This window comes from Eretmochelys imbricata, chromosome 14, assembly GCF_965152235.1.
Source record: "Eretmochelys imbricata isolate rEreImb1 chromosome 14, rEreImb1.hap1, whole genome shotgun sequence".
Lineage (NCBI taxonomy): Eukaryota > Metazoa > Chordata > Testudines > Cheloniidae > Eretmochelys > Eretmochelys imbricata.
The window spans coordinates 26,272,112-26,286,562 of NC_135585.1; the positions used below are offsets into that span (position 1 = coordinate 26,272,112).

Genomic DNA, 14,451 nt, shown 5'->3' on the forward strand with positions numbered 1-14,451 from the left:
TTAAAGTTGCAGAGTCAAGCACAAGCACACAAAAGTAAAACAGTCATAGAGCAGTTTTTAAACTAAGGGCTGGGGGAAGCCAACAGGTGCAGAGAAGCACGTGGTTCAGACAGAGACATCGCTTAAGGGAGGATCTATTAATGGAGAGTCTCTATGTCCTAGTAAGGAAGAGAGAATGGAAGATGATAAAATACAGGTAGTATCTGATGAGATACAGTCAAATGAAAAAGAGTCCCATTCAATTACATCACGTAATGGCAGACAGCTAAAAACTGACAATTATTTTAAGTGCTTATACACAAATGCTAGAAGTCTAAATAATAAGATGGGTGAACTAGAGTGCCTCATATTAAATGAGGATATTGCTATAATAGGCATCACAGAAACTTGGTGGAATGAGGATAATCAATGGGACACAGTAATACCAGGGTATGAAATATATTGGCAGGAGAGAACAGGTCATGCTGGTGGGGAGTGGCACTATATGTGAAAGAAAGCGTAGAATCAAATGAAATAAAAATGTCAAATGAACCAAACTGTACCATAGAATCTCTATGGGATAGTAATTCCATGCTTGAATAATAAGAATATAGCGGTAGGGATACACTACCGACCACCTGACCAGGATGGTGAAAGTGACTGTAAAATGCTCAGGGAGATTAGAGAGGTAATAAAAATAGAAAACACAATAATAATGGGGGATTTCAACTATCCCCATATTGACTGGGTACATATCACCTCAGAATGGGATGCAGAGATAAAGTTTCTTTACACCTTAAAATGACTATTTCTTGGAGCAGGTAGTCCTGGAACCCACAAGAGGAGAGGCAATTCTTGATGCAGTCCTAAGTGAAGCACAGGATCTGTTCCAAGAAGTGAATATAGCTGAATCGCTTGGTAATAGTGACCATAATATAATTAAATTTAACATCCCTGTAGCGAGGAAAACACCACAGTGGCCCAACATGGTCGCATTTAATTTAGAAAGGGGAACTACACAAAAATGAGGAGGTTAGTTAAACAGAAATTAAAAGGTACAGTTCCAAAAATAAAATCTCTGCAAGCTGCATGGAAACATTTTAAAGACACAATAATAGAGGCTCAACTTAAATGTATACACCAAATTAAAAAACATAGTAAGAGAACCAAAAAAGAGTCATCGTGGCTAAACGACAAAGTAAGAGAAGCAGTGAGAGGCAAAAAGGCATCCTCTAAAAAGGGGAAGTTAAATCCTGGTGAGGACAATAGAAATGAGCATAAACTCTAGCAAATGAAGTGTAAAAATATAATCAGGAAGGCCAAATAAGAATCTGAAGAACAGCTATCCAAAGACTCAAAAAGTAACAGCAAAAAAATTTTAAGTACATCAGAAACAGGAAGCCACTGGAAAATCGAGATGCTAAAGGAGCACTCAAGGACGATAAGGCCATTGCGGAGAAACTAAATTAATTCTTTACATTGGTTTTCACGGCTGAGACTGTGAGGGAGATTCCCAAACCTGAGCCATTCTTTTTAGGTGACAAATCTGAGGAACTGTCCCAGACTGAGGTGTTATTAGACGAGGTTTTGGAACAAATTGATAAATTAAACAGTAATAAGTTGCCTGACATTCACCCAAGAGTTCTGAAGGAACTCAAAAGTGAAATTGCAGAACTACTAACCGTGGTATGTAACCTATCATTTAAATCAGCTTCTGTACCAGATGACTGGAGGATAGCTAATGTGACACCAACTTTTAAAAAGGGCTCCAGAGGTGATCCCAGCAATTACAGGCCAGTAAACCTGACTTCATAGAATCATAGAATCATAGAATAACAGAGTTGGAAGGGACCTCTGGAGGCTATCTAGTCCAACCCCCTGCCCAGAGCAGGACCAATCCCAACAAAATCATCCCAGCCAGGGCTTTGTGAAGCCTGACCTTAAAAGTTTCTTAGGAAGGGGATTCCACCACCTCCCTAGGTAACGCATTCCAGTGTTTCACCACCCTCCTAATGAAAAAGTTTTTCCTAATATCCAACCTAAATCTCCCCCACTGCAACTTGAGACCATTACTCCTTGTCCTGTCATCTGCTATCACTGAGAATAGTCTAGATCCATCCTCTTTGGATCCACCTTTCAGGTAGTTAAAAGCAGCTATCAAATCCCCCCTCATTCTTTTCTTCCGTAGACTAAACAATCCCAGTTCCCTCAGTTTCTCCTCATAAGTCATGTGTTCCAGTCCCCTAATCATTTTTGTTGCCCTCCGCTGGACGTTTTCCAATTTTTCCACATCCTTCTTGTAGTGTGGGGCCCAAAACTGGACACAGTACTCCAGATGAGGCCTCACCAGTGTCGAATAGAGGGGAACAATCACGTCCCTCGATCTGCTGGCAATGCCCCTACTTATACACCCCAAAATGCCATCGGCCTTCTTGGCAACAAGGGCACACTCTTGAGTCATATCCAGCTTCTCGTCCACTGTCACCCCTAGGTCCTTCTCTGCAGAACTGCTGCCTAGCCATTCGGTCCCTAGTCTGTAGCGGTGCATTGGATTCTTCCATCCTAAGTGCAGGACTCTGCACTTGTCCTTGTTGAACCTCATCAGATTTCTTTTGGCCCAATCCTCCAATTTGTCTAGGGCCTTCTGTATCCTATCCCTACCCTGCAGTGTATCTACCACTCCTCCCAGTTTAGTGTCATCCGCAAACTTGCTGAGGGTGCAATCCACACCATCCTCCAGGTCATTAATGAAGATATTGAACAAAACCGGCCCCAGGACTGACCCTTGGGGCACTCCGCTAGATACCGGCTGCCAGCTAGACATGGAGCCATTGATCACTACCCGTTGATCCCGACAATCTAGCCAACTTTCTACCCACCTTATAGTGCATACATCCAGCCCATACTTCTTTAACTTGCTGACAAGAATACTGTGGGAGACCGTGTCAAAAGCTTTGTTAAAGTCGAGGCATAACACGTCCACTGCTTTCCCTTCATCCACAGAACCTTCTATCTCATCATAGAAGGCAAATAGATTAGTCAGGCATGACTTTCCCTTGGTGAATCCATGCTGACTGTTCCTGATCACTTTCCTCTCGTCTAAGTGCTTCAGAATTGATTCCTTGAGGACATGCTCCATGATTTTTCCGGGGACTGAGGTGAGGCTGACTGGCCTGTAGTTCCCAGGATCCTCCTTCTTTCCTTTTTTGAAGATTGGCTCTACATTAGCCTTTTTCCAGTCTTCCGGGACTTCCCCCGATCACCATGAGTTTTCAAAGATAATGGCCAATGGCTCTGCAATCACATCCGCCAATTACTTTAGCACTTTCGGATGCAACGCATTTGGCCCCATGGACTTGTGAACGTCCAGTTTTTCTAAATAGTTCCTAACCACTTCTTCCTTCACAGAGGGCTGGCCTCCCTCCTCCCAGCACCAAGCAAACTAGTTGAAGCTAAGAACAGAACTGTCAGACACATAAGTGAACATCATTTGTTGGGGAAGAGTCAATATGGTTTTTGTAAAGGGAAATCATGCCTCACCAATCTACTAGAATTCTTTGAGAGGGTCAACAAGTGTTCTTAGATTTTCAGAAAGCCTTTGACAAGGTCCCTCACCAAAGGCTCTTAAACAAAGTAAGCTGTCATGGGATAAGAGGGAAGGTCCACTCATGGATCAATAACTGGTTAAAAGATAGGAAACAAAGGGTAGGAATAAATGGTCAGTTTTCAGAATGGAGAGAGGTAAATAGTGGTGTCCCCCAGTGGTCTGTACTGGGACCAGTCCTAATCAACATATTCATAAATGATCTGGAAAAAGGAGTAAACAATGAGGTGGCAAAATTTGCAGATGATAGAAAACTAGTGAACATAGCTAATTCCAAAGCAGACTGCGAAGAGCTACAAAGGGATCTCACAAAACTGGGTGACTGGGCAACAAAATGGCAGATTAAATTCACTGTTGATAAATGCAAAGTAATGCACATTAGAAAACATAATCCCAACTATACCTACAAAATGATGGTGTCTAAATTAGCTATTACCACTCAAGAAAGAGATCTTGGAGTCATTGTGGATAGTTCTCTGAAAACATCCATTCAATGTGCAGTGGCAGTCAAAAAAACAAATAGAATGTTGGGAATAATTAAGAAAGAGATAGATAAAGAGACACAAAATATCATATTGCCTCTATATAAATCCATGGCACACCCATATCTTGAATACTGCATGCAGATGTGGTCACCCCTTCTCAAAAAAGATATATAGTAATTGGAAAACGTTCAGAAAATGGCACAAAAATGACTAGGGGTAGGGAACAGCTCCTGTATGAGGAGAGATTAAGAAGTCTGGGACTTTTCAGCTTGGAAAAGAGATGACTAAGAGAGGATATGATAGAGGTCTATAAAATCATGACTGGTGAGGAGAAAGTAAATAAGGAAGTGTTATTTACTCCTCATAACACAAGAACTAGGGGTCACCAAATGAAACTAAGAGGCAGGAGGTTTAAAACAAACCAAAGGAAGTATTTCATCACACAAATCACAGTCAACCTGTGGAACTCTTTGTCAGAGGATGTTGTGAAGGCCAAGATTATACCAGGCTTCAAAAATTAACTAGATAAAGTCACGGAGGATATGTCCATCAATGGCTATTAGCCAGGATGGGCAGCGATGGTTACCCTAGTCTCTGTTTGTTAGAGGCTGGGAATGAGGAACAGGGGATGGGTCACTTGATGATTACCTGTTTTATTCATTCCCTCTGAAGCACCTGGCACTGGCCACTGTCAGAAGACAGGATACTAGGCTAGATGGACCTTTGGTCTGACTCAGTATGTTCTAACAGCAATGAATATGCCAGAATTATCGCTGCCCATGGAGAGACAAACTTAATTCTGGTATCACTTAGCTTTTGAGTGCTTCAGTTTGCAATCGTAAAGCTCTTTTAAAGTAGGGAGATGGTGTTATGCAAAAGTTTTTTTTTTAATAAAGCAGACTGAAAAACCAGAAATTTCATCAAGTGTAATCATGTTGATCCCCCTGAAATGGTCATCAGTAGGACTGAAACCTTTAGATCCACAGCAACCTGAGCTAAATGAATAACTGGTAGCAATAGTAAGCTCTTATCCTCTTTGTGGACCAGCCTCTAGAGGGGGATGACACACACGTTTTATCAGTGGGTCATACAACTTTGTGATACAACTGAGGAATGCTAAGTATAAGTAAGGTTGGCAGAATTTGATATTTTTTTTTATAATTTTGATGGATAATATTGATGTTTATTTTGAAGCATTTTTAAAAAATTATATATATTTAATTTTTAACAGTTGTACAGAATTATGGGTTTTAAGCATTTTTAGGTATTTAGATTTTCACATTTTCACAAAATTATGAGGGGTCATACAATGTAGGGGATCAGACAATTATTCAATGACAGTAGAGGTTGAGATTCAAAAAGTTAAAGCTTTTTCAATGTTAAAACACAAACTGACAGCATCACATGTCAAAATATACAAAATAAAAAGCCTTAAATCAAACTCTAAGAAGTTTTCAGGCAGCATTTTCCTGACTTTTCCTATCTGTAAATTTTGTTTATTGTCAATGGAAATTTTTTTGTTGATTTGTGTGCATGGTGACATCAATGATTATTGACATTTACTGATAAAAATCAAATCCTTCCAAGTTTAGGTGTAAGGATTTCTTGGTTGTATTCCTGATTTTGGAGGGGAGTGTGGGCTAGCAGTTACAGACAGCACAGCCAACCATATAGGCTTGCCACACCCATTCTGCAAAGCAAAGTGGCTGGAGTTTGTATTTTCCATGTTAGCACACTGGATTCCATGCCACAGTCTGCTGGAAGTGACTTGTACAACCTCATAGTTCCCATCTGTAGAATGGGGGTAAATTATATTTGCCTGACTCCCAAAGTCAGGGCATGAATCCTTGTTCAATAATAAGGGCTATGGAGTGCATAGAACATTAACATCAGTCAGTAAAAGACCTGGAACTAGAACTCATGGCCTGCTCCTGCCTCCCAGATCAGCACCCTACCCCATATCCCTGACCACAATTGTCAAGCTCTGTGTGGTTCCATGTGACATTTCCTGCCAGTGGAAAATAGTCACTTATTTAATCACTTTGCCCCAGGGCACCCCAGAGCACTGGGGATGGGGTGGAGGGAGGCAGGAGTCTACTTGTCACATCAGAGGGGATGGCTGGAGAGGCTTCTTGGGCAGTCTGCAGAGGAGAGATACCAGGGACCTTCCTGGGGTGGTAATAGGGCTGACGCAACCTCTACCATCCTGTGTCTGCTTCCCATTACCATACTTTCTGTCCTATTCCACTAAGGTCTCAGCCTGTCCCTCTCTCCGCAGCCCCCCTCTTTGCTCCCTTCCCCTACGAAGTGCGTCTCATTTTACCTTTTGGACACTTTTCTGCACACAGATTCATGACGGGTGAGGTTTCCTCACTAATTGAGCCCACATGTGTTTGTTATGACAAAGATCTCAATGATCTCAGAATGCTGGAGAGCCCATGTGTTTATCCTCTTTCTTGTTGTCCATTTTACACAAAGTCAAACCTTGAGAAGATGTGCCGCACTCTGGAAGATCAGCTTAGCGAAGTTAAGACAAAGGAAGAAGAGCATCAGCGTTCGATCAATGACCTCAGTGCTCAAAGAGCTCGTCTACAAACAGAATCAGGTAAGATGCATACATGTTTTTTGATGTAGATATTTTGAGAGGAGGAGATATGAGGTGCAAAAGGGATGAAATTGCCATTCTATGGAAAAACTGCATATCCACCTGCTATTAGAAGTTCTCGAACGATGACTTGGATGACTTGAGAACTCAGATTATTTGCTTTTCTTTAAAGTATTTCCATTTGTAGTTAATAAATGACTATATCATTTTCCAGTCAGTGAAATTAAATCCCTCCTATTTCATTTTCACTTTTTTTAGGTGAATTTTCACGCCAGGTAGAGGAAAAAGATACTTTGATTTCTCAGCTCTCAAGAGGCAAACAGGCATTTACCCAACAGATTGAGGAACTTAAGAGGCATCTAGAGGAGGAGATAAAGGTGAGGATTTTTCCAACAGCCTTTTTGTGAAGCTGGATTCTTGTTGTGAGCAAAATGCTTTAACCTCAAATGAAACCATAGCACCCTAGAGAACAGAGGGGGAAAGGTCCTCCCCAGCCCCTGCCAATGCAGGATTGTTCCCTACAGTATATTTAAGAATATTTTATTCTGTCCCAGCTTTAAATTTGCCATCCATCGAATCTCACACCACTTCCCCGGGATAGCGTTCCACAGTCTGACAGAGCTCACTGTCAGGAGGATCCCCAGGATATTTAGCTACATCACTGTGCTACTCCTGTTGTGTCTCCAGGCTAAGAACGCACTGGCCCACGCCTTGCAGTCTGCTCGCCATGATTGCGACTTGCTCCGGGAGCAATATGAGGAGGAGCAGGAAGCAAAGGGTGAGCTGCAACGCGCCCTGTCCAAGGCCAACAGTGAAGTTGCCCAGTGGAGAACCAAATACGAGACGGATGCCATTCAGCGCACAGAGGAACTGGAAGAGGCCAAGTATGTGCTGGGGGGAGGACTGGAAGAGGCCAAAAACTAAATGGGGAAATGTGAAGAGGCTAGTGATATGCTCAGGATGGGACTGGAAGAGGCCAAGGATGTGCTTTGGGCAGGGGGATTAGAGGAGATGCAGTATATCCATTTAGTGGTATGGGTTGGAAAATGGCAAATATGCACATTAGGTTTAGAAAGACCGAGAGAGGCCCTGTACTCTGTCGATAATGTGTGTGAGCTGATGGCAGACGGATTATCAGAGACAATGTACTGTATATGAATTGGATAAGAGCGACTGAGAAAGGACCTGATGTGTGTGTGCACTGGGGTCACAGCCCTGAAGAGGTGACTTCTGCTCTCGTGAATCCCAGAGCAGCTGCACACAGATTTCTTCCAATATTGCTCACTAAATGGGAGCCGTATTTACTCACTAAGTGGGAGCTGTATTTACAATCTTCCAGGAAGAAGCTTGCCCAGCGTCTGCAGGATGCTGAAGAACATGTCGAAGCTGTGAATTCCAAATGTGCTTCCCTTGAAAAGACGAAGCAGAGGCTGCAGAATGAAGTGGAGGACCTGATGATTGATGTGGAAAGATCTAATGCTGCCTGTGCAGCTCTGGATAAGAAGCAGAAGAATTTCGATAAGGTATTTCAGCCTTGTGGGTTTTGGATGGAGCATCTGCTAGTGATCTCCGTTGCTTAGACTAAGGTCTTGTTGTTCTTTAGGTTCTGGCAGAATGGAAGCAGAAATACGAGGAAATGCAGGCTGAACTGGAAGCTTCCCAGAAGGAGTCTCGCTCGCTCAGCACGGAGCTGTTTAAGATGAAGAATGCTTATGAGGAAACCTTGGATCAACTTGAAACTCTGAAGCGTGAGAACAAGAACTTGCAGCGTAAGTCCCCGGATTTCTTCTCCTAACATGGGGCTTCTGGAAAGCTTGTCAACACTCTAAAGTGAATCTGTCTGTGCCTGTGGCATTGCTAAGGAGCCTCTCTCTCTTTGGGCCCTTTGTCTGATTGCGTTATTTGTCTGTAACCCAACAGAGGAGATTTCTGACCTCACGGAGCAGATTGCAGAAGGGGGAAAGACCATCCATGAGCTGGAGAAAGTGAAGAAGCAGATTGAGCAAGAGAAATCAGAAATCCAGTCCGCTCTGGAGGAAGCTGAGGTACACATGCCATTAGTCACTGCTTTACAAAGAGAGAGTCAGAAAACCTTGGAGCTGTATCCTGTTGTAAACACGGTGGGATAATTCACAGGGACAGGAGGACAGCACATGCTGTGCTGGAAGCTATGTACTCAGTGCCCATGCTACCCACAGCACTACATTCCAGTTTGTGGGAGCATTTAACACTTTATGTGGAAGGAAACAACTATTTTTGTCCCTTTATTGACCCTTCACTTGCTCTTGTTAAGGCTTCCCTAGAACATGAAGAAGGCAAAATCCTCCGCATCCAACTTGAGCTGAACCAGGTAAAGTCTGAAATTGACAGGAAGATTGCTGAGAAAGATGAGGAAATTGAACAGCTGAAGAGAAACCATGTCAGAGTTGTGGAGTCCATGCAGACCACCCTGGATGCTGAGATCAGGAGCAGAAACGAAGCCCTGAGGCTAAAGAAGAAGATGGAGGGGGATCTGAATGAAATGGAGATCCAGCTGAGCCATGCCAGCCGCCTGGCTGCAGAGGCACAGAAGAATCTGCGAAACACACAAGGAGTGCTCAAGGTACACTAAGCCACACATGCCTAGTGCGATAGCTCAGCTGGTCTTTTCAGCATGCCAAAGGAGTCTGCGCCTCCAGGTAATTTCTCTCACTTGTTTTACAGGATACCCAGATTCACTTGGATGATGCTCTCCGAAGCCAAGAAGACCTGAAGGAGCAGGTGGCCATGGTTGAGCGCAGAGCTAACCTGATGCTGGCCGAAATTGAGGAGCTGAGGGCAGCTCTGGAACAGACAGAGAGGGCCAGGAAAGTGGCTGAACAGGAGCTTCTGGATGCAAGTGAACGAGTTCAGCTCCTGCACACCCAGGTCAGGGTCTAGTGTGAAAAGAAATCCCACATATCCCTAAGCAGGAGACTACTCTGTAGGTATCCTGCTCCAAAGAGCAGCACTAGGGGGTGTTTAGAAGATTTTTGTTCTTGAAATGGCCTTTACGCTAATGTCCATAGGATGGACCTTTGTTAAACAGAAAGCAAGAATCTTCAAGGCCCTCTTTGGTTTTCCTTAGGTGCTGTGTTGAAGGCGACACAGGGATGACGAAGGTTATAATTGCAGTGATGTGATGGAGGGGGGCAAGTGTCTCAGAGGCTCTGGGTGTGGCTTTCCTGCCTCTTATACAGTTTCCATCATTGGATACTTTTAAGTCATCTCTGCCATCCCCTGGGGCTCAGGAAGTATTTCTACACAGTGATTATTTTGTTATGGAATGGGCCAGATTTACAACAATTGGCACATAGGGTTTGTCACACGCTGGGACGGCAGGAGGTAATGTTAGTGAGAGCTCTTAAAATATTCACAGCACATCACTGACTAGCTGTCAATGTCCTGCAGTGATGATACATTTGGAGGAGAGTTCTGCAGCAGTAAAATGTTAATAGTAACCTGTACATTAAACACAAATATTCAGTCCATGCTCCAGAGTCGATATTTTGGGACTAACTGTAACCACGTCTTATCTATTGTTATTAAACAGAACACCAGCCTGATCAACACGAAGAAGAAGCTGGAAACAGACATTTCCCAAATCCAGAGTGAAATGGAGGAGACAATTCAGGAAGCGCGTAATGCAGAAGAGAAGGCCAAGAAGGCAATCACTGATGTGAGTTGAAGGCACCTTTCTTTGGAGAACATGGCCGTGTTTGCACCTGAAATGGCTGGTTTTCTGGACCGGTTTCCTTTCTTTACTCACTAGGCGGCCATGATGGCGGAGGAGCTGAAGAAGGAGCAGGACACCAGCGCTCACCTGGAAAGAATGAAGAAGAACCTGGACCAGACGGTGAAGGACCTGCAGCTCCGTCTGGATGAGGCAGAGCAGCTGGCACTGAAGGGTGGCAAGAAGCAAATCCAGAAACTGGAAGCCAGAGTGCGTATTCCCCACATTTGTGCAATTAGGAGCATTTCCTATGTGTAGTCACAATGAAACTCAATGATCCGTTTCTCATTTCAGGTGCGTGAGCTGGAAGGTGAGGTTGACAATGAGCAGAAACGCAGTGCTGATGCTATCAAGGGTATGCGCAAGTATGAGAGAAGAGTAAAGGAACTGACCTATCAGGTAAGGAGGGAGGCCCTTTGTGCTGTCACATCCTTCTCCGGGGAGCACAAATTGTTTGTACCTGAACCTGCAGGGGGCAATTTTTATTGTCCTTCTCAAACAGTAAGACAGTTAACAGTAATACTATGGAAAAACAAAGAGTTCACCAGGAAATCATTTGAAAGAGAAATTTAAAATATCCATTATAATCTTTATTATCCATCTTATATACTTATCAAAATGTTTTATATGGAACATTGCTTTCACTATATAATATGAAGGAAATAGACAAATAATTTGGAAATGAAATGACTCTTTTCCATTACAAACTGTTCCTAGACTGAGGAAGACCGCAAGAATGTTTTCAGGCTCCAGGATCTGGTAGACAAACTACAACTGAAAGTGAAAGCTTACAAGAGACAAGCTGAGGAATCTGTAAGTATCATTCTGAGGAGGGAGGATATGCATCCTTTTGATATTGCAGAATGCTTTGGGGATGTCAGAATACACCTTTTCTAAGTCTCCTTTGGTAAAAATGCTTGGCTTTCATTAACAAATACTTACGTGTGCAGAGCTTACTGAGGAACTCTGACTGTTTCTCTATCACTTTTTTGTAGGTTAATAAAAGATCTGACTAAGTTTAACAGTTTTCATAATTCCATAGTGACACACTACCTGATCTGCACATGTCACTTAGACGTGGTTGGAGATGCAGGCTCTGTTTGCTACTACAAATCACGTAGGATCGAGAGATGAGGAAGCAGCTATTTTACCTCTTTTACTTGAAATACATGAGGTGGGGATATGGATTTTTTTTTTTTTAGTTCAAACTTACGTTCTGATAGGCTGGTTGGGAATCTTCTCGGATGTCACAGCTGTTGGACTGTCACAGTTCAGGGCTAACTGCACCTTTGACCCCTTGTGCTCTGTCTGAGTGTAACCCCCTTGACAGGCCTTGAAACTTCACCTTTCTGCAGCAGAATTGCAAGATTCTCCTGCTCCCAGACTGGGTCCCAGGGTACAGTAATGCAACCAACAGATTCTTCATCAGGCATGACCCAGTCAGCTGCCTTGCAAGTCTTCTCTTCAGGAGCTGTGATCGGTGCAAACACAAAGGACAGAAAACAGCCTTTTCAAAACAATATATTGTTTAATCTCAGCAGAAGGAACACAAAGTAACAAGAGCAAATGGTTATTAACACAACAGTCTACACGCAGAGCTGTGTTACCCAAAACATACATAGGCTCAGCTTATCCAGACACCCCCTTTTCTAGGCATAGGAGTGGGCACAGCCTGATTTCCCACAGTCCCTGTGTCACCCTCTTTTCCTGTGCTGCCGTTGCTCAGTTCCTCCCCCCGCCCCCCGACTCCTAAGCCCTATTGCCTCAGTTTCCTGTCTGGATTACCCACTCCTCTGTACCAAGCCAGGATGTTGAACTCAGCATGATTAGAGGGAAACTTCAAAGGAACTGACACCCACTTTAAGTACCGGTGAATGGTGCTGAAACTCATCCTGCTTACATGTGAGCCAGGCCTGGTTTAACCCTTTAGTAATCATATAGCAACCAACACAAACACAACCAAACAAACAGATGAACATATAATGGTCATAAAATAATATTGGTGTTTTCCAAGTCCTTCACAGGGATCTCTTCACCAAAGAGAAGAGCAGCATCCCTCTGCTCATTATATTAATGAATATAATTATATAATTAATAGAACTCCACTGATTCTTTTAAATTGAGCTGGGGTGGGAGGAGAAGAGGAAGAGAGTGATTAAACTTAGCTGGCCATTTTGATCATGCTGATTTGACTTCTTAATAGCTTTTGCTTTGACTGTGGCCATGGTTTTGGTGACTAACTGATACAGATTGCTGATGTATACAGAGTTTGTTCCCCCATTTGCTGCCTCTCTCCCAATGTACTGCTGCTCCCCGTTAACCCCAAATGCTGCCCCCCAATGGCCCTACCCCTATTTACCCCATGTCTTGCCTCTACCCTTCTTGGTATGATGTCCCATGACCCATGTTGATGTGCTGCTTTCTGTCCCATGTCTCACACCTACTCCCAGGTCCCAGTTCCCCCTGACCACAGGGCACTTCTGGGGAACCCGCTGACCTCTCTGCTCCCAGCCCACTGGCTTCAGTGGGTGTCTGGCTACATTCCCCATCTCCCAGTTTTTGGGGAACCGTCAAAAAGGGGCCACTGAATCCCAACCCCAAGAGAAAGCCTTCTGGGGAAGGGATATGCTCATACCAACTAGCAGGGCCAAGCCCCACCAGCAGACTGAGCTCAGCTGATACTAGCCCTGCCAGTTTGTGGTAACTCATTGCCCATGGTCAGGGTTTCTGTACTCATGGGATGGAGAAACCCCCTTATAATAAATGCACATTACAATTAAACTACTAGCATTGTCTTTCTATATAATACATGCACACACACAGTGAAAATGTACAGCTCTTGCTTGATTCCCTATGTGATAGGGTTAGAGAGCCTCTAATACTGTACAAGCTCCATTAATTCAATGCCACCTTCTTCCCCTCTCCCTTTGAATGGGGCATCTCATTACAGTTGGTAGAAGCTGGGTGTGTCCTAAGTTTTTTGTTATGAGGAAGAATAATTTCTGATTGTCTAACCCTGAACTCTAAGCCTGTGGAATTGCTGACCTGAAAGACTCACAAACTAGAATGCTGTCGCTTTCCTAAATTGGATGCTTTCATTTCTGTATTTATCACCAAGCATATTGTTGGTAACAAATATGTGTTTACTGTCATTTATCTGTATTTAAAATAATATATACTACTGCATTAATGTGGCCTGATTAGGAAAAAGGAGTTATAAATGAATGTATAAACCTAAAGAAAAATCCCTCCAAAATGTTTAGAAATCTATTTTCAGTTAGTTTTTAGTGATTCTTTGAAAAAAGAATTAGAAAAGGGAAAGAGTGTGAAGGTCTGTGCTTAGATTTTAGATATGAAATGATAAGTGGGTAACAGTCTGGGCTTTCCCCGTCCCCTCAGCAAACAAGCACATCCTATTAAGTCCCAAATGTAGGGAAAGGGGAACCCTCAGACCTTTGGTTTACAACTCTCTCCATCCACAGGAGGAACTATCCAATGTCAACCTCACCAAGTTCCGCAAGATCCAGCATGAGCTGGAAGAGGCTGAGGAGCGGGCTGACATTGCAGAGTCCCAGGTCAATAAGCTCCGGGTGAAAAGCCGAGAGGTTCACAAGAAGATTGAAGGAGAAGAGTGAGGATGTCTCCATGCTGCAAAGTGACTGAAGAAATGCACAAAATGTGAATCTCTCCATCACTTTGCTTTGTAATTATTGTTTATTCTGTCCTCAGTGTCTAGTAAATAAAGATTATAGAGAGCTTTGCATACAAAGAACCAGAAGTGGCTTTTGTGTTGTACTCATTAGCTTTGGAGTTTTATTAAGGTTTGTACATTTACAAGATACATTTGCACAATCAAACATAAGTTGAATACTTATCCCTAAATTTTCAAATAATTCCACAGATTTTAGCTTCAGAACTCCTGTCAATTGAATGAATCAGACCTCTTGTGTGGAGAAAGATGCCAAAGCCCTCTGAGATAATTTATGGCTTTATTCTTTCAAGCCGTTTCAAGCAGCACTCGAGATAG

General features: G+C 43.2%; 1 protein-coding gene across 2 annotated transcripts in view; it reads left to right on the forward strand.

The window, feature by feature from the left end:
• LOC144274302 (myosin heavy chain, skeletal muscle, adult-like) overlaps positions 1-14,059 on the forward strand; it is a 30,735-nt gene extending 16,676 nt beyond the window's left edge. For both annotated transcript variants that reach the window (XM_077833021.1, XM_077833020.1), the window contains 13 exons: positions 6,547-6,673; positions 6,932-7,050; positions 7,361-7,557; positions 8,013-8,196; positions 8,277-8,442; positions 8,594-8,718; positions 8,967-9,275; positions 9,377-9,580; positions 10,245-10,370; positions 10,464-10,634; positions 10,719-10,823; positions 11,142-11,237; positions 13,907-14,059. In XM_077833021.1, coding sequence (XP_077689147.1) covers positions 6,547-6,673; positions 6,932-7,050; positions 7,361-7,557; positions 8,013-8,196; positions 8,277-8,442; positions 8,594-8,718; positions 8,967-9,275; positions 9,377-9,580; positions 10,245-10,370; positions 10,464-10,634; positions 10,719-10,823; positions 11,142-11,237; positions 13,907-14,059 — 2,082 coding nt within the window. The remainder of the gene's footprint in view (positions 1-6,546; positions 6,674-6,931; positions 7,051-7,360; positions 7,558-8,012; positions 8,197-8,276; positions 8,443-8,593; positions 8,719-8,966; positions 9,276-9,376; positions 9,581-10,244; positions 10,371-10,463; positions 10,635-10,718; positions 10,824-11,141; positions 11,238-13,906) is intronic.
• Positions 14,060-14,451: the final 392 nt, after the last annotated feature.